The 23,766-nt window shown below is 42.0% G+C and overlaps 1 protein-coding gene across 1 annotated transcript in view; it reads right to left on the minus strand.

Annotated features, from left to right (window-relative positions):
• The window catches only part of eys (eyes shut homolog), a 292,598-nt gene that overhangs the window by 173,066 nt on the left and 95,766 nt on the right, over positions 1-23,766 (minus strand). The window contains 2 exon segments of the mRNA XM_056292252.1: positions 18,001-18,122; positions 20,368-20,565. Of these exon segments, the coding sequence (XP_056148227.1) occupies positions 18,001-18,122; positions 20,368-20,565 (320 nt within the window).

The raw sequence follows: 23,766 nt of genomic DNA on the forward strand, positions 1-23,766 counted from the left end.
TGACAAGAACGAAATTTTAAGCGAAAAGCGGACAAACATACGGAAATAAAACATCACAGTTGTGATCCACTCTTCGAAAAACACTTTGCAAGATACATTTTACAAAGTTCTGGCCTAACGGCGCAAAGGATCCGATTCAATCTGAGGATTTTCGGCCGTTAGGCCAATCTTATGCAATTGTGCGACAGCTTCGATCAAGAATTATGTGCAAGCTTTAGATGGAAAAACCAGGCCAGATATATGGAAAAACTCACACTTATCGACATGTTAGACCCATCCGTTAACAAATTTACAAAACAAAAAAAGTCTCTCTCCCTCTTGTACTAATTATATTCAAATCATGTAATTTTAAGATTTAGCTTATAACTGCTGATGACTGACACACAATTGAAAAATGTCTAATAAAATTGAAATGTTGCCTTTATTTTTAAATGCTTTTGTTTCTTAAAAAAGTACATTAAAACAGTTTTATACAATGAATAATATATAACTTGAAAGTTGTACCAGTCTAAAGGAGCTAGCGAGTCACACACATTTGTCAATGCACAAGAAACCAAGGCAATTTTATCCAGGGTTGTCATACCAGCACCATCCTTAATACTGAGGTAGTCTATTGGTAAAATTCCTTGTAAAATTCAAAATTTTCTCCATACTGGACCAATGACACGCTCTACATGGATGCAGACAGATGCAATATAACTTGTTGCCTCAATTTCTAAAGGACCAAGCTGCCCTTTCCCTTTTGTAAAAGCAGGTATCTTAACTTCTGCATGATACTAACTTTTCATCTGTAAGATCTCCCCAACTTATCCTCGATATCCATTTTCTTCTTCTTTCCTCTGACAACCTTTTAGTTTCTTCTCCTTGATGGCTGATTATCTTTGGAAAACGAAAGTAGGACTTGTTCCGCTCTCGGTCAGCTTGATTGGAACAACCAAAAACAGCGGCAAAATTAGCCACTGTAAAATATCAAACCACGAAAGCTATTCTGTATGAACCAAACCTTAAAACAAATTCTGTCCACGCTGAGTGTTTAGAAAACGTTTAGCATCGTGCAGTGACAGCAACACAGTATCCTATGGATTGGAACCGTTGTCTTCCAACATGGTGGATGTGTTGCCGTCACGTGATATGTGACATAATAGGAGAATAACCCATATGGCTGGACCGTGGACGGTCAATGTTCGAAATTGTGGCCAAATAGTTAGAAGGATGGTCAGTGGTAGTGTCTATAATGTGAATTCCTAGATATTAAATGTTCATCTGCAATTTTCTGTAATGGTCCCAAGTAATATTTGTTGTTAAAGTGTACTGAAGTAGCATATCACATGACATAGTTAAGATATGTTTGAGCAAGGGCTGCATGATATATTGTTTAAGCGTTGTCATTGCCATGTGCACATGCGCAATAGTCACTTCACAGGACTTGCGATGTGAAGTAAGGCAAATTAACTCAAACACCTCATGCTGCAACTTCTGCTTGTTACAAAAGGAAAACTCCCATGGTTCTCATTTTCCCTGACTAATCTACAAAAGAAGTCTGTCTGATATATTCTAATTTACTCCAATTTAAGGGTTCTTGGATACAGGGAGTTTGTTGCTAGTGAGTAACATGCAGGCTCTGCATGCACAGCGAACCACCAATCACAGTCATTCTTGATCAGTTTATACGATAACCAAAACAGGCCCCGCTAGTCATCAACCACCTGAAAATGAGCGAGGAACAAGAGAAAAACACCGAAAACAAAGATTTGGTTGCAAAAAGTAATGTCAGTTGTATGGATTTTTAAATTTTCGATTGATCTTTAAGACAAAGTGGGGTTTTTTCTTCTTCTCAGGTTCATTGTTCTTTTTAACCCAGCCACTGAGGATACACAAGTCAGTGCATTCTTAGTGCCGGCCCCAAGCCCGGATAAATGGGGAGGGTTGCGTCAGGGAGGGCATCCGGCGTAAAATCTTTGCCAAATCAAATATGTGGATCATAAATAAGATTTCCATACCATATCTGCCCATCTTTCGGCGCAGGTTGAAAACTCACCTCTTTAAGAACTACTACCTTGTTACTTGTTCTTAGCACTTATTGTATTCACTCATCTAAAAAACAAAACAAAAAAAAACTCTTTCTTGCACTTTTACTTTAGCACTGGTTTTGCTCTTAGATGCTTGGTTAGATGCACTTATGACCTCTGATGACTAGTAGTTCTCCTGATTTCCTGAGTTAAATGACGCACTTATTGTAAGTCGCTTTGGATAAAAGCCCCGGCTAAATGGCTGTAATGTAATGTAATCGGTCGAGGCCGGGGTTACCAACGACCGCCACTGGTACTGTTGGCCAGCAGGGTGCCAGTGGAAACTATGCTACTGTTGGGCACAGGAGAAGGAGAAGGGGAAGGCATGTCCAGAGACAGCAAGAGGAGGAAGGGTAGGAGTGTGGAGGTGAGATTCGGAACTTTGAATGTTGGCACTATGACTGGTAAAGGGAGAGAGCTGGCTGATATGATGGAAAGAAGAAAGGTAGGCATACTGTGTGTGCAAGAGACCAGGTGGAAGTGGAAGGTTATTTCCTACTTCTGGCCTGGTGCCACAGGTTATGATGTAATGTTGATGTAGTGACGTGTTATACAATCAGGAATCTACACAGGGTGTTTTTTATTTTGAATATTGACCGGATGCTCTATGCCATTCCTGTGGCCGACTTCCTCCTGTCTCGCTCAATCTGCCCTGTGCAGCCTGACAAGGCTTATGTCAAAAATAGACTAGGCGTGTATTTTTAGCAGAGCAGAGTGGAGAGACGCTTCTGAATTGTGCTGTGGTGCATCTGGTTGAATCACAAGCACTGTCTAGAGAGGCCACGTTAGCTCCGGTGGCTGGGTTGCAGCCAGAACGTGACACAGCCATGCCCGCTGGAATCAAGCTGGCCGGTCGACCAATCATGTAACTTCAGTGATGTTGTTGGTCACCTGATCCAGCGGCCTAATCGTGTCAAACATGATCACTCTGTCAGTCAGTCTAAACATGGTCACTCAGTGGCAGTAACGTTTGTAGGGACAGCCCGCTGGTCCAATAGAGCCATAAAATTTGCAGAAGAAGGCAGAGTAGGCATACATATTATTCATTTAATTGCTTTTTTGTACGATTCTATAGCCACCGCATTCAATCAAATAAATAAGAAAATAGTATCAAATTCACTGAAGTGAAACGCAAATACAGTGCATCATTTTTGGACCGGTCTCTGGTAAAGGGATTCAAGTAGTAGATTAAACCAAGAAGAGGGTTAAGCTTTACCGCATTTGAAAAAGTTAAGCATCTATATAAACCTAATAATTTTGCATTAGCTAGAAAGCATGACTTAAACAACTTCTGGGTTGTTGTAGCTCATAATCTATAGAGCAGGCCAACACTACAGCTTAAACTAGTACTCAGAGAGTTGAATCAGTTCATCTGGACACAACGTTTATTGAGAGAAACATTCATCACTCATCTAAATGACCTCTTCAGTCTCAACTGACTCTAGGTATCCCCAACCTTATCATCAATACAGTGGCATAATGAATGAAAACAATGATCAGTTTCATGAACATCACTTTCAGAACACTATGGATTTTGTGGATAAGGTGAGGGACATCATTATGGCGGAGGATGAAACAATGGTCTCTTATGATGTTAAGTCTCTCTTCACGTGCATTCCTGCTGATGAAGCAGTGGAGGTAGTCCGTATGAAATTACAAAATGACCCCACCCTTAGCAATAGGACCACCCTTAACACTGACCAAGTGTGTCTGCTCTTGAAACTGTGTCTTCAGTATACACACTTCACATACAGGGGGCAGTACTACAGGCAGAAGCATGGGTGTGCTATGGGTTCCCCAGTTTCGCCTATAGTGGCCAACTTGTATATGGAGGAAGTGGAAAAGAGAGCTCTTATGTCCTATCCAGGGACACCACCTAGCCACTGGTTCAGATTTGTGGACAACACCTGGTTAAAACGAAATCTCAGGACGTACCACAATTCACCGAACACATTAACTCTGTGGAGAATCACATCAAGTTCACCAGGGAGGATGTGAAAAATGACAGGTTAGCCTTCTTAGCGGCACGGTGGCCCAATTGCTAGCACTGTTGCCTCACAGCAAGAAGGTCCTGGGTTTGAACCCCAGGCCGTCCCAGGTCCTTTCTGTGTAAAGTTTGCACGTTCTCCCCGTGTCTGCATGGGTTTCCTCTGGGTGCTCCAGTTTCCTCCCACCATCAAAAAGACACGCATGTTAGGGTTAATACTCCTGTCTGTGCCCCTGAGCAAGGCAATGGAAAGAAGAACTGGAGTTGGTCCCCGGGCGCTGCAGCTGTCCACTGCTCCTATACAATAGGATGGGTTAAATGCAGAGAACAAATTCGTTGTAAGAACATAATGACAAAATAAAGTGGCTTTCTTCTTTCTTCTTAGACTGTGAAATTGCAATTGGTGATGGGGGACATTTGTCGATGTTTACTGTAAACCAACACATACTGATCAGTACTTAAGGTTTGACTCTCATCATCCACTGGAGCACAAACTAGAAGTCATCAGGACGCTGTACCACCGAGCTGACAATGTCCCCACCAACACAGCGGCCGGGGAAGGGGAGGAATCCCACATTAAACAGGCCCTGGTTAAGTGTGGTTAGCCTAACCGGGTGTTTGTAAAAGCCAAGTAGACTCCACAACAGGGCACCAGCCGATCGAAGAGAGGAGAAGGACAGCAGCTGCCAAAGCGTAAACCAGTGGTGATTCTGTATGTGGCGGGAGTGTCAGAACAGTTGAGACACTTATTTTCCAAATATTGCGTCCCACTTACTTTCAAACCCTAAAACATGCTGTGCCAAAAATTGGTCCTACAGTCTATGTACACCCATCTACAGGCCAGCGGCCACTCTTTCGAGGATGAGGATGTACACATCCTTGACGATGAGGAACGCTGGTTTGAACGGGGAGTCAGAGGTTGTCTATGTGAAGAGGGAACGACCATCCCTGAACCCGGGGGGGGGGGTATGAGTACATCCGTCACCATCTTACAATGCTGTGATTGCAAACATTCCCTAATCCTCTGTGAATAGTACATATGGCAATTGTAACTCTAGTTAATAGTCACAGCTATTTGCATATGAAACGGATTGTTGTTTTCCGTCGTTATGCCACTGTATTGTTTATAAGGGTGGGGATACCTGCAGTCAGTTGAGACTGAACAGGTCACTTAGATGAGGGATGAAACATTTCTCTCAATAAACATGCCCAGATGAACTGATTCAACTTCCTGGATTATTGAGCATGCATAAAGACACTTAAATTAGCAGGAATTGGACTGCAAGTACAATTCCAGAGAATATAGCGGTTGGTTTCCCAAAGGTCCTCACAGGGCGAAGAACCTATTTTTTTTTCATTTCAAGCGTTGCATTAAACTGCATGCTATCTCACAATCATATGATGCTAGAGTTCAAGAATACCTTTGCTGACACCATATAGTATCCTTTGCTGCAGATGTTGATTAACCTCCACTCCATGATTAGTCAAGACAACATAAGCTTATTCTTTTTCCTCTAGCATCCAATCCTTCAGCATCATTTCATTTTCTTACCCAACACTGAATTCAAGCAAGTGCATTCATGCTGTACAATTTCAGGGCTACAATTCAGCAGACTGTTATTATGCAGATTATGTCCAATGACAAAACAACTAAGGAAATTTAGTTGAAAATAGAAATCCAATTTGGGTAAATAAATGTATTACCACCTGAAAGCAATTACTGACAGCAGAAACAAACTGACATTCTAGCGCAGCAAAAAACTTCAAGTCTTAACTAGGGATGGGGCAATAAGATGTCTTGGCCCTAATAGCTGGGAAGTCAACAACAACACAGAACAATTACAACTCTTGAACACAGAAGTTTCCAGTTAGCAACTACCAGTAGTTGTAGCACAGAAGTATGATTTCATGTCATTGTAATCTGTGTACACAACAGTACAATTGCGGTTAGTTGCAGACATGTGATTTTATACAGCTGGAGGTTTCACAAATTAACGTTGAAGGCCATGGACTGGGTAAAGTGGCTATAAGCTTCTGGGTTGCACACGGCCTTTGCATGCAGTTACATGAGGTTTACTATGTTGCTCAAGCAGACAAAAGAAGGCAGCCTGGCATCTTAAACATGTCACAAGTTTTTGGCTGGACCACAACAGTGGGGCCAGCCCTACACATGCATGAGTACCCAAGTGAATGATGGAGTTTCCCCATTGGCCACACTAACAGTTTTTATACGTCATTAGCTATCGACAGAGCCAATGTCAAAACAGCTGCTTTTTATTTGTAGTCACGCAAAAACAACCGTTCAATAAATGTAGTCACGATCCAGCCATATACTTGGTTTTAACCTAGTCTTGTTAGAGTAGTGGATGGAACACTTATCCTGATTCAAAACCCTTTCCTCCAATAAGCCATGTCCAATATATGCTAAAGGTGCACAGCTCCTTCAGTATCAGAGTTAACATGATAGGGGAACTTCAGTTTGTGTAAAATGGCTGAAAGAGGATGTTTTGGTGGGCATCACTTGACAGATGATAGCAGGTAATTGTTCAGTGCCCTATAGGAGAGGGGAGTCTAACTTTAAATGCATGCAGAGACAGACAGACAGACAGACAGACAGACAGACAGACAGACAGACAGACAGACAGACAGACAGACAGACAGATAGATGAATGCAGTAGCCATAAAAGTCCAAACATCAATATGCATGCTTAAACTACAGTCCTGCTGTTCTGGGTCCATCTTATGCCACAGAAGCACTATGTCTAAAGAAAAAAATGATACTGAATTGTATTGGCCCATTAACAACTTCAATGGCAAGTAGTGTACTTAGTATAGTTTCACAGATGCTGAAATATGAAAAAGGAGGAATACCTCTAGTCAGGCATGACAGTTAATAATAATAAACTTTATTCATATAGCACTTTTAGTATAAATATTACTAGTCTATGAAATAAGACATCTGCAAGGACAGTTTGCTTTTTGCCATTAATTCCAACCTTATCTGTACTTCATCTGATACTCTTCTCATACTTTGAGTAATTTTGTTCACATGTCCAGCTTTTTCTCTTAATTAATATATCGATTGCATTGGCAGAATTTGTACTCTTGCTTTTAATGGAAAGGGTAATTGTGGAGAAAAGTCACATTTGGTTTATGACCCAAATTTCCCATTCTCTCCGGAAGATCAATAAGAGAGAGGCTAAGGTAGATGAAGGGGAGGTGGTGTTTGGCATGTGGTTTGAGCAGCATACCAATGGGCTCAATCAGTGCATAACAGATTGTTATTTTATTTGAGGAAAATACCATTTCCACAGTAGCAATGCAGTATCTTTCTGATGACAAACCAAAGATGGCCATGGAACTGAAGGAACACTTAGAAGTGAACGACTGGCCTAAGGACAGTCTTTCACCCCTGGCTTGCACACCCTGCTGACACCCATTTACAAAATCAACATGGCTCCTTCCCTTTCACCAGCCTCTTCCTAAACCAGTACCCCTGGTTCTCACCTCTCATAACATGGAGACCCTCGAGATGTTGGTGTTTGCTCATCTCAGACCCAATTTTGAGACCATTCAGGACTTCTATGGCAGGTTACCTTTCAGGAAAGCACTGGACTGAAAGCTGCCATTATCTACTTGCTTTACAGGGCCTACTCACACTTAAGACAAAACTGTTTACACTCTGACAATTGTGTTCTATGATGTAACATCATCCAGTGTCTCCTGTATACTCACTGTGATGTAAATGGGGGCAACCCTGGTTACATGGATCTAGGATTACCCTAATGAAAGGCAGAGGTTTATGAGGCTGGAGGGCTTAATGTCAGATAAAGTGGTGACCAGCAATGGGGTACCCAAGAGCGCTGTGCTATCCCCCTTACTGTTCACTGTCTTTAGATCAGACTTCATGTACATTTCTGAAGCAAGTCTTATCCAAAAGTACATCGATGAGTGAATGAGTTACAGTGGTATGTATCACTGCAGACAAGGAAGCAAAGTGCATAGATTAAGAGGAGAACAGACGAGTGATAAAACGTTGCTTCTCAATGTCTCCAAGACCAGGGACATTAGGTACAAAATACCTGATAGACCAGTGATCTTAGTGTGCTCGATGTAGGAATGACAACATCATATACACAGGGATGTTCCTGAACAATCAATTAAATTGAGTGGTGAACACTAAAACATTGTTCAAGAATAGCTGGGTACCTTTGGCTAAGGAGCTCAGTTTTTTTTTTGTACATGTCAAAATGTTCTATCAGACTACTGGTAAGAGCAGTCTTTAATGCTATTGTGTGGCGAGAGGGTGGGTGACGCCTGCAGACGTGGCAAGCTGTTCAGGTGGGCTAGTTCTGTGATTTTACTCTACCTAGGCACACTAAAAGCAAGGCTGGAGAAAAGGATGGAAACCAAATTGTTCATGAGTAATGCCTCCAAACCTCTATATGACACGCCAATGAGGCAGTGTAGCATCGTGCAACAGACTACTAAAACCACGGAGTAGTACAGGAGTCTTTTTCTCCTATGGCCACTAAGCTTTTTAACAACTTGCCCTTATGCAAGGGTGTCGACACTTGACTATCATATAATTTACTATGCTGAAACCTACTGACTATTATACTGGAGTATTTTACTATAAAACTTCTTTATGTGCAGACACAAAAATTCAATCATAACACATTATATGCAATCACCTAAAGTATGTACAATACTGCAACAATGCATTGGATCTCAAATGTACTGATATCCTAACCATCCTAGCTGTTTGTAATTGTAATACTAATATTGTATTATTTAATCATAATATCAATATAGCAGTACTTAATCATAACCATTTGACTATTATTCACTTAGTTTTATACTTCTCTTACTTTACCATGCCTCCTATTTACTGAGTTATTCTCATATTTATATTTTATTCTTGATTGTTCATACTTGACAGGTAGGATAATGTTTTACTGATACTATTCTATTAAATTGCTTTTTGTGTATCATTCAGATAGGAAGGAATACTGTTATTGCTCTAAATGCTAGGACAACTACGCCCACTCTATATTCTTTTTAGCTTGTGTAATGGTTTTATTATGTTGTTTCTTTGTACCCTTGAAGAGTGCATTGATGCACTGCATTATCCTACTCTGCCCCGTACACAACGATTTCCCAATAGCTGTTTTTAAAGTGTATCCCATTTTATCTTATATTGTTGTAACCAAAGATTTAGACACTTGGGTAACCTCTCTAGATTATGGGACTGAACCAGTCTAATTTGATATTGAATGAAACACTAATAAACACTTCACAGTTAAATGGATACTGGAAAGCTGTATACACCCTGTATTTGTTCAATAGCTGCCTACCTAACATTAAAATGTGACCCCAACCGTCTCACTACCTAAAGTCAGTTCAGCGATATCCCCTGAAATGGACTGGCATGCTCTAGATTCCTGGCATAACAAAAGACTACAAATGGGCGGCGCTCAAGCAGGCTCAAATGTGAAGCGAGCTCGAGTCTGCTGCAGAGAAGTTGTGGTAAACTAGTGTTGGTAACTTGCAAGCTGCTTGAAAACATTGCAGTTTATATCTATTATAACTAAGTTAGTCCTGAGGCGTTTCAGTATCCAACAGTAACGTCACCTGTTAGCTGAATCAAGTTGCCTTCAACGCACTACTAACAAGGTATATTTCATGACTTTCGGTGGTCTATTTGGGAAAATATAATCGCTAAAATAAAGCTAAAAAAATGGTGACCCAGTTAGTGACAATTACACATTATAGCTCTCCTCTCGGTCTCGCACATCTTTTTCTCCTGTGCCGGTTGATTTTGGGGGTCAGAAAAACTGTCTCAAAACATTCCTACGTTACTCCGGGTAGCATGGTGCTTGGTCTATTTCGTTGACTCCCAACACAGGGATTGGCCGTTTGAATCCCCGTGTTACTTCCGGCTTGGTCGGGCGTCCCTACGGACACAATTGGCCGTGTTTGCGGGTGAGAAGCCGGATGTGGGCATGTGTCCTGGTCACTGCACTAGCACCTCCTCTGGTCAGTCGGCGCACCTGTTCAGGGGGGAGGGGGAACTGGGGGGGAATCCTCATTTATCCTCCCATGTGCTACATCCACCTGGTGAAACTCCTCACTACCAGGTGAAAAGAAGCGGCCGGCAACTCCACATGTATCAGAGGAAGCATGTGGTAGTCTGCAGCCCTCCTCCAGATCGGCAGAGGGGGTGGAGCAATGACCAGGACAGCTCGGAAGAGTGGGGTAATTGGCCGGAGACAATTGGGGAGGAAAAGGGGGAAAAAACCCATTTCTACGTCAGTCGGCTTGAAAACCAGGGTGTGTAGTTACGCACACTTTCCCCTCCTCATCAATTTCTTGCTCCACTGATGAAAGAAAGAACTGTGCCTGGGCCCGTTCATTACAGCTAACACTTTCTATCTCAGTTGCCATTGCACCACAGTTTCTACAAAGACACAACCAGTCATCATTCTCCCCATACAGCCCTGTGTTGGTTTCTTGTTTTTCTTGAGCAGGAGCCACAGCTGACAACTCACGTCTTTGCTCATCTCCTCTGTGATGTATCCGGGCTCAAAATGGCAGCCTTCAAGGTCCGACTTCATTAAAATCTAATGAAATGTATCCTTATCCAATTCATAATCCTCAAGATTGTTTGAAACTATTACTTTCAGTTTAGCTAAATCTGCTTGTAGGAATAAGCTTAGAGTTTCTCTCAGCTCAGGGACGCGGGGTTTCTTAATCCATGCCCCCTTCGCCTTTACTGTAGTTCTTCAAATTGAAGACAAGGTTGAGATTCATCCATCCATTATCCAAACCGCTTATCCTGCTCTCAGGGTCACAGGGATGCTGGAGCCTATCCCAGCAGTTATGGGGCGACAGGTGGGGAGACACCCCGGACAGGCCGCCAGGCCATCACAGGGCCAACACACACACACACACACACACACACACACACACACACACACACACACACACACACACACACACATTCACACCTACGGCCAAGTCACCTGACCTACAGGTCTTTGGACTGTGGCAGGAAACCGGAGCCCCCGGAGGAAACCCACGCAGACACAGGGAGAACATGCAAACTCCACACAGAGGACGACCCGGGACGACCCCCAAGGTTGGACTACCCTGCGGCTCGAACCCAGGACCTTCTTGCTGTGAGGCGACCGCGCTAAACGCTGCACCACCATCCTACCCAAAAAGGTTGAGAAATATGCCTCAGAATACCAGATGACAGCTGCCTCCGTAGTCAAATGGGTACAGCACATACCACCACGGCCACATGGTCGCAACCATCGCCGGTTTGATTCCAGCCAGTGACCTTTGTTGCATGTCGTACCCCTCTCTCTCTCCCCCCATTTTCCTGTGTGCCTCTTCACTGGCACTGTCTAATAAAGATAAAAAAAGGCCAAAAAAAAAGAAAAGGTTATGTATGACCTCGACCGAGATCTTTTTTCTTTTTTAATTTGTGACAATTCTTTCCAGTGCGCCTCTCTTTGGGGAGTCACAGTGAGACACATCATTCTAAATAAGTTATGTTTTTAAGTTAGTAATGTTTTTCGTTTTGGAGCATCCCTTTAAAGGGGATTTCGTCCTGGGTACGATGTTAAACTGCAACCGTTGGCTCGGCGACTAAGCCGGCACCCCCACTTCAACCTTTGGGTTGTTGTGAGGAGGGTGTGTGGCCACCCAGCAGGACTAAAAACAAAACCTGTCCAAGGGTGGATGAGTTCCTCTGCCAACCAATGGCCATCCATACCTGGAGAGGAGATAGGGACCACCAGGTACTCCCCCTACTGAGACACAATGACGACCCAACCTGTTGAGGCATCAGCTGTGCTCCTATGACCTCAAAAAAGGTTACAGAACTGAAGATGATGATGATTTAAAGGGAAAGCTACCCACTTTAGTATTTCCCTTTAGCAAAGTTGGTGGATTCCAAAGTCAATTTAAAAAAGAATTTTCAAAATTGATTCAGCAAAGCCAGCTAGACATGCTGCCTTTTCTTAAAACAATAGGCTTTCATATTTTCATCAACACTGAATACTCCATTACTCAGAAAACAATGTGCTAGCATCTTCTCTATCCCCCGTGAATCAAGGCAGCTGGCTGGTGGGGCTTCACTTCTGAGATTCACGGCAAACACCAAGCAGGCAGTGTTTTGAAAGTACCGCGGCGTGATGAAAAGCCAGGGTTTTCACAACAGTGACATCGATGTAGCATTAACAACTAGAGGAGTGCACTCAGTAGAGTGCAAATGTCCACCAGGTGTACGTATCTCCTCCTCTTCAGTGTTCCAACTTGGCGACAAACCACCCCTTTTTTCACCTCCCGGGAAGAGGGGAATACACGCACACACGGACAGAAAAACCAGTGTTTTTCCTACCATTATAAGACTTTTGCAAAGCGCCCAAGTCAATTGAACGGGAAATATGGAACAAAAAAAGTTTTTCAGATGCAGCACTCAAGCTAAGAATCTACCAGATAAAAACATTTTGCCTGTCAGTCTGTGGATGCGCAGCCTCCTAGGCGGACCCTCGCACAAAAGCGACCAAGTCTGACATGAAATGACAGAGATCAGGCTGTCATAATTTCAAAGCCCTTATTAAAAGACTTCAAATGTGTTTAACCGTCGTGGTTTTCAGGATATAAAATGAATGCAGGTGAATGGCTGCTCTGCTGGTTGACTTTCATTCATAAATCAGTAAGAAAACATAGCTCAGCCATGGGAGATGTTTTATTGTAATGACTGAGATTATTTCCAACAGTGACAGTAGTTAATCCATTCATTCATCATCAGCCGCTTCTCCGGGGTCGGGTTGTGGTGGCAGCAAGCTAAGTAGGGCACTCCAGACGTCCCTCTCCCCAGCAAAGCCCTCCAGCTCCTCCTGGGGGATCCCAAGGCGTTCCCAGGCCAGATTGGACACGTAGTCCCTCCAGCGAGTTCTGGGTCTACCCCGGGGTCTCTTCCCAGTTGGCCATGCCCGGTAAACCTCCAAAGGAAGGCGCCCTTTAGTTAATCCTACTCTTGAAATTGTATTTTTATAGCAGTTTTAACATTGGAGACTATTGCCCTTCCATGTGGCGGCGAGGTGAATATGGTGAATTATTTTTGGTTCATCCAGTGTTCCTCCAGTTCTCCTGTGCTGAGATCAGCAGTGAATGATTTGCTGGCTTGCGAAATATGATTGGCTTCTCGTTTAATTTCAACATTCATACCAGAATACATAATGTTTTGGTTTTGACACTTGCTTATGGAGGATTTATTTGGTCACAATTAAAAGTAAAAGTCCACACAGAGAAATAAAAGAGAGAAAATTAAATAGATTGTTATTTTTCTCCACTACTAGGAATAATCAGGCCATAAAGAAAATTGAAAAAGCAAATTTGGAATGTAAAATGATAGCTTAAAAATGTAAAGGGACACTGAAAAAAGTTACAATTAAAATGAAAAAGCTCAAATGGAAATGCTCGAACTGAAAGCTTAAATTGTAAAGATGAAATTGAAAATGGCCATGGAATTAAGAAAAGGGAAATATCAATTATGAAACGCAAAATGGGAAATGGAAAAACTTAAAAACTGAAACGCTTAAATTGAAAGCTTAAATAGGAAAAACTAAAAAAAAAAACCTTTTTTTTTTGCACTTGCACTTTACCATCCTGCATTTGGCATTTTAAATGTTTTATGTTCCACATTGGCATTCGGCATTTACCATTTTTCATCTTTTCCATTCTCCATTTTTGGCAACTCTACATGAGGGCCTGGTGGGGCCAGGCCCCACCAGATGTCACCGGTACACAACATGATCCATAATTCAGCGTCACAAGTAATTATTACATTATTAAATTTACATTTATATAGCGCTAATATATTTTTTCTTCCTAACTAACATTGTTGCACATTTAATTACATATGACAACAGCAGCGCCGTCCGATACGTTCCAAATATCTTCCATTACCTGTTACGCAAAAGTCAGTACTTCTAGCAGTCTTCATTTGGTGAGCATGGGGCCCGTCAGCGTTCATTTAACTAAATGAGCAGTTGAAAACACTGTGCATGCTCAACACGCTTTCAATAATAAGCTGTGAGGCACGATCTTGTTGACCCTATGCTGACAGCAGCTAAGAAAAAATAACAGAATGACATATGTCAAGGTACTTAGTAAACACTGTTTACGGTATCAGCATGCAGAGGAACTTTTCAACATTGAAACGGATGGATATCCCTCCTCTGTTGCTCTCCCTGAGGTGTCTTCCTATTTTTTCTCCCTGATAAAGAGTTTTTTTAGGGAGTTGTTCCTTATCCGAAGTGAGGGTCTAACGACAGGATGTTGTGTTGCTGTACAGCCCCCTGAGGCAAATTTGTAATTTGTAATATTGGGCTATACAAATAAAATTGACTTAACAGAGGTTAAATGCACTTGCTGTGCTATCAATTAAAAATGAATTCATTCATGGATTGGTGGACTTTTGTGGAATATTTCTGTAGCATCTCTTTTCGATGCTGCACTTTTTAGACAGTCCCTACACACTCATCTCACAGCCGACTGTAAATAGTGACAAATGTTTTTTGTCCAGCTTGGAGGAGGGCTCATTTTGGTGAAAATTAGGTTGTAGCTCGTCGTCTACCTTACTATGGTAGGAAAAAGGCGTCGTTGGTGTTTTGACAACGTTTTGCTTATGAGTTATTGATCCAGGAAGTTTGAATCTGTGACTATATAACCAACTTTACAGAACTGTGCCTCTGCGCCTCAGCCGTTTCAGACCCTCCCTCCAGCCTTTTGGCCACTCCTCTTCATTTACATACGGCTTGAAAAGCCACATGCCAAATGGAAAAGATGAAATTGAAAATGTCAAAATGATAATGAAAAATGCCAATGTGGAACACAGAATTTGAAAAACCACATGGTAAAGGGCAAATGCAAAAAAAAATAAAAAATAATTCAGTTTTTTTTTTCGTTTAAAGCTTTCGGTTTAAGCATTTTCATTTAAGCTTTTCCATTTCCCATTTTGAATTTCATAATTTATGTCTCCCTTTTATTTCCATTGCCATTTTCAATTTCATCTTTACAGTTTAAGCTCTCAGTTTGAGCATTTCCATTTAAGCGTTTGCATTTTAAAGTTCACTTTTTTCAGTGTCACTCTACATTTTCAAATCATTTTACATTTTAAATTTTGTTCATTCATTCATCATCATCACCTGCTTCTCTGGGGTCAGGTCGTGGTTGCAGCAAGTTAGGTAGGGCACTCCAGACGTCCCTCTCCCCAGCAACTCCCTCGAGCTCCTCCTGGGGGATCCCAAGGCATTCCCAGGCCAGACTGGGTGTCACGCCCCATCTGGATAGTTAAATTATCTTTTGTTTCTCCCAGTGTTCTTTGTCTTGTATTTCCTGTTTTATTTTGATACTCACCTCTTGTTTCGTTTCAGGTCCTTTACTTCCTGCCCTCATGTGTCTCCTTCCTGTGTGATTACCTGCCCTGCCCTATTGTGTTGCACCTGTGTCTCATTGTCTCCCCTCCTCCGGAGTATATATATTCTTAGTGTTCCCCTCCTTCTTTGCCAGTTCGTCTTGTTCCTTGTGACAGCGTTCCAGCATTTTTCTCCTTGTGTAAGTTTCTTGAGCCCTATAGTTTCCTGACCTGTTTTTGCCTTTTTTGACCTCGCCTTTCGCCTGCCGATTTGGACACTGTTGCCTTGTTATCTGATCACCTGTGCGCCGACCTCATTTTTATTAAAAGGACTGATTTTTGTGAAATGAGACTGAGTCTGCGTTTTGAGTCCAAGCCTGTGGTTCAGTACTGACACTGGGCATGTAGTCCCTCCAGCAAGTTCTGGGTCTACCCCGGGGTCTCCTCCCAGTTGGACGTGCCTGGAAAATCTCCAAAGGAAGGTGCCCAGGAGGCATCCTAATGAGATGCCCGAACCACCTCAACTGGCTCCTTTCAATGCAAAGGAGCAGCGGCTCTACTCCGAGCTCCCTCCAGATGTCCGAGCTCCTCACCCTATCTCTAAGGCTGAGCCCAGACACCCTACGGAGGAAATTCATTTCAGCCGCTTGTATCCGCAATCTCACCCTTTCGGTCACTACCCAAAGCTCATGACCATAGGTGAGGGTTGGAACCAAGACTGACTGGTAAATTGAGAGCTTTGCCTTCCGGCTCAGCTCCCTCTTCACCCCAACGGTCCGGTATAACGTCCACATTACTGCTGATGCTGCACCAATCCGCCTGTCAATCTCCCGCTCCATCCTACCCACACTCGTGAGCAAGACCCCGAGATACTTGAACTCCTACATTTGAGGCAACAACTCATCCCCAACCCGGAGGGAGCAATCCACCAGTTTCCGGTAGAGAACCATGGCTTCAGACATGGAGGTGCTGACTCTCATCCCGGCCATTTCACACTCAGCTGCAAACCGCCCCAGTGCGCTGGAGGTCGCGTTCTGATGAAGCCAACAAAACCACATCATCTGTGGAGAGCAGAGATGCAATTCTGAGGTTCCCAAAATGGACACACTCCTCACCTTGGCTGCGCCTTGAGATCCTGTCCATGAATATCACAAAAGGAATCAGAGACAAGGGAAGACCTTTGCAGAGTCCAACACCGACTGAAAATGTGTTTGACTTTGGGACCGGATGGCTTGTAGCAACTGCCCGATATTACCGCAGTACTACCCCCCCCCCCCCCAGTGTGCCCCAGGGTACAAGGTCGTAAGCCTTCTCCAAGTCCACAAAACACATGTAGACTGTCTGGACAAACTCTCATGCCTCCCTCAGCACTTCTGCAAGGGTAACTGTTGCGTGTGCTTATGCACCAAATAGAAGTTTGGAGTATCTGGCCTTCTTCGAGTTGCTGGGTGGTGTCCTGGGTAGGGTTCCGCCTGGGGACTACAGTTCTGCTGGGGGACTTCAACGCTCATGTGGATGGACATTTTAAATTTACTTTTCGAATGTCCTTTTTAACATTTAATTATAGCCTGATTATTCCTAGTTAGTGGAGTAAAATAACAATCTACTTAATTTTCTCTTTTAATACTCTATTTAGACTTTTAATTTTAATTGTGACCCAAAAAAAATCCTTTATAGTCGCTGCCTAATCTGACTCAACTGTAGATGTGAGTTGCACATGCACACGGTTGGCTCAGATCTGGCAGCCAGAAAGCAGCGTTGGTCGAGCAAGCTAGAGAGTGAATGAAGAGAGGGAGCGGCGATAGCGGGAACAAATATTTTTCAAAGGTTTTTAATCACCGCAAACATGAGAGGTTTTTAATCATACAGTCATAACAGCAAAAAAATGTTTTTAGGCTGATGGGTGCAGTAGTTTGTGAGATTAACCATGGACACGCTCGCGTGACCAAACGCATAATCCCCTCCAGGCTACCACCTGGCACTGGCAGCGATAATTAGGTAAGTCAAAGGCATACCTACCGAGTAGCCAAACCAGCTACCAACTGGTTTACATCACTTACCTGGTTCCCGTTTCTTAAAAATCAATAAGCTTGCATACATTTGTCATGAATACATTTAGAAAGCTGACATTTGGGTTGCTTTTTGCAGCAAATTCACAATGTCAAATGAGATCTGATGGGCCACACACAGCAATTCTGCTGTTTATTATTCATTAGATGTAGAGGTAGCAAAGATGAGACAGGGCTAAGGAGATATGCAGTATATCATGGTTTTCAACCATGATGGGATTTTTTTTGTACTTGTGATTTGTTGAAAAAAAAAACTTTTTTCAAAATTGATTTTTAATCAGTGAAATCAGCTGACGTAGTGTCGAGTTGGAAAGAAAACCTGAATACCCACCGACTTCCATGGCACATAACTGAAGACAACCAGGGTTGTCCATTCCCATTTGTGGCATGTGCTTGGATGGCCAAAAAAAACAAAAACAAAAACAAAAACAGTGTACTCACCAAATGCAGGTCCTTGCACATTGAGTTGCTGCTGCATAAATTGCTCACACAGTCATCAATGTCTTGCTCACATCTTAGCCCAGCAAAACCAGGGTTGCAAAGGCAGTAAAACCCATCCACAACTGAAAGAAGAATAGGCTTGGTTAGAACACGGTTACAGTGTCTTGCATCATAAATTTATTCATCACCCAGAATAGGTCCTGGTAATGCACTACATCCCTAGACAAGTGCTGGTCACGGAAATACAAGGAAAATGGTTCAGTGGCATTCTATTATTTTTTTTATAGATATGACATAAAAAATGTCTCTTGCACTGTATAAGCCGTATCTGTTGTTGTAAAATCTATGAAACCAAACCTTTTGTATCAGTCTGATGCAATTTGAAGCTCTCACCATGTCTAAATAAGCTTAACTGTCTTGACCTCTCAATCCATCCTGTTTACCCCCGTTTTCCTCTGGATCTGTCCGTACTTCTTTCTCAGTGGAAGGCTGAGAGCCTTGTTTCCACTTTCTTAAATTGCAGTACGGCAATGTGAATGGTGGGGGTGCATTAGAGAAAGAAAGCTCACTTCATGGCTATTTTTTTTATTATTCAATGTTACAAGTGTGGCAATTTTTTTCACTCAGAAGTTAGAATTCCCCACATCTATTAAGCCCTTCCTTCCTCTCTCAAATCATTAATGATGTTAAAGCAGGCTGCATCGTCCTCTTTCTACAAGAAAACAGTGGTGTACAGGCAGCCTAACAGTGACAGAGGTAATTGCAGCTCTTACAGGAGTGAATTTATTACATCCCCAGTCAGGGTCCCAGGATTCTTCATTATCCCAAAGATTTACCACGTAATCTATGCTGTCACTCTGTCTTGGTGCGTGTAGCTGCTATTACTCTCATTAAATGCTTTAGGTCCTGGGTGGCAGCAGCATTACTCATCCCAGCTACTGTGGCTATGCAGTGCTCTCCCTGTTGGCTGGCTGGCTGCTACTGCGGCGCATCGGCCAATAGGTCCTAAAGGCTTGCCTGGGTAACCTAAGGAGGGCTACCTGCCCTCAGGATTGTTCGAGACAGCTGACTGAGGTACACCGCAGTAGTACCCTTGCATATTGTAGAGGTTAAAGGGAAAAAATGATATTCAATATTATCTCTCTTTTTATGTTGTAGGGATAACACTCCATTAGCAGCCATAATACTAAGCAGAGTTCTGTATGTCTCTGAAATGCTGGCCAAATTGTGTCCACAGGTGACATCACTAGCGGGCAATCTATGCATGCAAATACCTGTTTCCTGGTTTGCCAATAAGCTGCATTGTTTAGGAAAATGCCAATATCGATGCTACATACAGCTGTACGAGAAAATGCGAATAACAAGGCCTCTTTATACACCTGTATGGAGCGCTGTTATTTGCATTTCTGTAGGCAATGCAGCCCATTGATAAGCCAGCAAGTAAGTTCTCCCATTCACGGATTGTCTGCCAGTGATGTCACCGGCAGGTACAATTTAAGTGGTGTTCCAGAGACACATAGAAGACTGCTCAGTATTATGGCTGCTATTCCAGTGTTATCCCTACAACATACATACATATATAAAGAGAAAATGCTGATTGTTTCTCTTTAACCTTGGGTTGTTTTTCATCGTCACCGCATGACATTTTTCTCTTGGTTGAAGGTAAGGCAGTTCATACTAGAATGGCAATATATTTAAAATGTACTGATTTCTAGAAAGTGCTGCTATACTGCAAATAATTTATATTTCAGAGAAAATGAATTAACTGGGCAATAACTCACTGTGACATCGTCGCAATTTCATACCCGTTATAAACAAAAAATGAATTTAAAAAATCCTCATTACAGTAATACTCAAAAATCAAAATCATCTATAAATTGGTCATCAGTGATCCTTAACTTTATAACGCAATCATTGTAATCTATGAGTTTTTTTAATCACTTACGTTATAGACAAATGCACAATAGCAAAGGCTGATTGGACAGACAAAGGGAGTAAAACAACATTCTGCCTTAGTCTTTGATTTTATTAATTATATCATTTATCATTCATTCAAATCGCAACCCACCATTGATCCTTAATTGATTTCCTCTTACAATAGGGTTAAGGAACTAAACAGGCTCACTCCAGCAGGTAATGTCCTAGATCCTCACATCAGATGGAATATCTCTACTCTCATAAAGTAGCTAGCACCCCTTATTAGCTGCAGCGGTGACCCAGTTGAAAACTGCCTGTCAGAAGCCAAGTGAGCAAAACTGAACGTGACACAGTCACTACGAGTACTGGGGGTGCTTTACGCTGTTGTGATGGGCGGTCCCTTTTTTCCAGGGTTATTAAACATGTTTGAACGACAGGTTTTTCCCTCACCATCGTAGCAAAAGCCGTGAAGACAGGGGCTGGAGCTGCACTCATCCATGTTGATTTCACAGCGGGGCCCTGTGAAGCCACGACGACAGTGACAGCGGAAACCCAAAGGGAAATGGTCCTGATCAAACTCCTCCACACACTTTGCTCCATTCTCACAGGGATTACTTGCCTCGCAGGGTAAGAACTCACAATTATGACCTGGAGGAGGACAGGAAGGCATACACTGCAGTACCATCCAGCAGGCGAGTGTGTGTGAAACTAGCTTGCTTAAGAAAGCTTAAGGCACACAAGCGTGGCAAACATGTTTTCCCCCAGTAGTATAGCTTATGCTTTACAGGGATCACTTTTAAGTCAATTTCAAATATCACGTCTCATCAGATATGTGAAAGTGCAATTTTTCTACTGAGTTAAAGATTTTGATATGTTAGTCTGTCAGTTTCAGTTCTGAATTACTGCATTAATATGCATTGCAAAATGTGATTTTTTTTAAAAAAGGCAGCGCAACAAAATGTCTGAAATACTAGAAATATTTGATATTTAAGCTTTTAAACAGCACACTTAAAAGACCAACCTGTGGCAACCAAACACAGGCTTTATCCTTTGTTAGTACTTTTGTGCAGGGGCACAACTGTAACAATTGTTACAACTGTTGTAACAATTGTTGTTACAACAAGTGACGTTGTAACAATTGTTACAGCCACTTATATCACTGTATTTTGGTCATGCATTAAACAGTTTCTATCTCATGAAAAGGTGAACTTAGAATGTGTCATGCTTAGATGAGAAAGACATGCGTACAAGTACACTGTAAAACAAGACCAAGAAGCTGAACTGCAGACAGCATCCAAACCAAGACATTATGAAGAACACATCTAGCAAGGTAATGCACAGCCAACGTAAAAACTAAATAAATACATACATAAAGCATTTTTGAATAGCATGCAGCAGCAAACAAAACTAGGGCTCTTTCCCCTACCTCTGAAAATTTCTGCAAAACAGTAAAGTAGGGGGAAACAACATTAAGGATTGAAATAAAACCTTCCACAAATGTTTCAGTAGGAATCATCAGTGTGAAACTAAGACCAAGACACATTTTTTTGAAAGTGCAAATGCATTATCAAAGAATGAGGTCCCCCCCCCCCCATTAGCAGGCAGTTGTATAGTAAAATGTGATAGTGATTCAAACAGCACTGCAAAACAATCATTTCCAGTCCCTGTGACTCCAGACACTCCCGAGCTTTGTACACTCTAGAGAGGAAAAAGAAGATACCTGTTTGATTTTTCCTCCTTGTTCTATCACAGTAAGTCATATGTAACTGGATATTCAGCCTATTGTTTTTGTATTACGAATCACAAGTACGGCTTAAAACAAAACAGTCTAACGCAGCGCTTTGCTAAGGAAACAATGACAAAACAAAGAAAAAATATTTCTCCACTGGATCTTTATGTTAGAAGCTGGAAATAAATGATGCGTGGTCATCCTGGTAGTGTAACAATAAATGTGTATTATGTAGACTAAGGCCTACACACTGTATTTTGGGCTTGAACTTGGCTCAAATCCTTTATTGTGTGTCTCTTTCTTCACTCGGTGTATCATTTTTCTCTTCAAGGTCCTGCCTAATAAAGGCCAGAAGGTTCCAAAAACATTTTTAATCACCTCCACATTACTTTTCTTTACATTGCATTTTACATTTACTGTTGAGTCTTCAGGGGCACATGTATTCCATTTACTAATAGGGCAGTTCAGCACATTGGAGAACAAGACTAGGTTAAAACCCAGCACATGGCTGGACAGCGACTACATCTATTAAACAGCTGTTTTTGCGTGACTATGTTTAAAAAGCGACTGTTTTGTATTCAGTTCTGTGAACGGCTAATGATGTCATAGACAACTTTGTGAAGATTCATTTTGAAAGAGCAAAGGCCAATGGGGAAACTCCAACTCTGCCGTCCGACCAATGGTGAGACTCCATCACTCGGTCACTCACTCAAGGACAACCGCATGTGTAGGGCTGGCCTCGCTGTGGCGGTCCAGCCAAAAAAGGTAGCCGATTATTATCCTAATGTTCTGTATTCCAGTGACTTGAAGTCATATTGAGGAGCCATGCACACCAACACGCAATGTGCAAATGGGCTCATGGAGAGCAGGCTGGTGTGCTAAGTCAAAGGAGACTGAAAGGGTTTTCCTTCAATCTGCAAGCACTCTGCCTCTTCTTTAACCAGTAAGATAGGCAAGGTGCAGTTTCTTATCAAAACCAACAAAGAGTTACTTCAAACCCAAATGTGGTGGGCAAAATGAACAACTGAACCGTGTCTGAATGAATCCTTTATGAGTTTGTAAAAGTATTCATAGTAAGATTCACAAGTGGTATGTGCAGAATGTCCTGACTTAAGCTTGAATTTATCAGACAGTATGCACTAAAAGGTACATTCTGAATGATCAGACAAGCCTCATTCTGCTGCTGCATACAGAACAATGATAAAACTCAAAACCTTGAAGGCACCAGCGGTCATGACATGTACTGAATGGGACTTTAAATCAGCCACATGCTGAACAGGACAATAACTCAAGTCACAGTGAAAAGTATATCAAGCAGCCATGGCTGCCAGCTTGAGCTTCAGGAAAAGTATATTTTGGGGGAAGAGTGTCGAATACTCAACTGCCTTCAGACTTTTAGCTGTCAAATTTAAAAGTCACATAGACCTCATTTTGTCAACAAATATTTATTTAATGCTTTTTATTTCTGATTAATACAGTATGGAAAAATAATTAACAACAAAACCATTTTGAAACTATTTTTGACAACAGTTCAGTCTAGCCAACACTTGAGTTTAATTAGTTTAAAAATGGCCACAGTGCACATTATGAACCTTACAATATTGCCATATTACAATTGCTAAGCATCATTGTACAATATAAGTGAACTACCAATGAATATCCACTCTACCGATTTAAAACAATGATCATTTGAATGAGCCCTCTACAGAACTACTGAATACACTGCAACAGTCTTGCAGATTGAGGACTTGTGTCTGATCTACCAAAACTTAAAACGCTAAAAGAGCTTGGAGGTTCCATTCCTTCAGATGTTCTGATTTGGATCTACTGATTAACAAAGAACCATATTTCCATCCACCTGGTGACGATGGGAATCCCCACCGAATAACTGTCCAGCATAATGAGCACTTTTTGGAAGGAGTGAGGCTTTACATTACTTACTAATGCAAAGCAATTAGACAAAGCTTTTTTTTTTAATGCTGGTCAAAAACCTTGGTGAAAAACTGGTCATCCTTTGTAAGTAACCAAGAACACACCTATCCGTTAATCCAGGAGTAGGGATCAGGATATTCTTATACAGAGAGCATGCACAGAGTCGTACGTGCGGCTAACAGGGTCAC

Source organism: Lampris incognitus, chromosome 13, assembly GCF_029633865.1.
Source record: "Lampris incognitus isolate fLamInc1 chromosome 13, fLamInc1.hap2, whole genome shotgun sequence".
In the NCBI taxonomy this organism is placed as follows: Eukaryota; Metazoa; Chordata; class Actinopteri; order Lampriformes; family Lampridae; genus Lampris; species Lampris incognitus.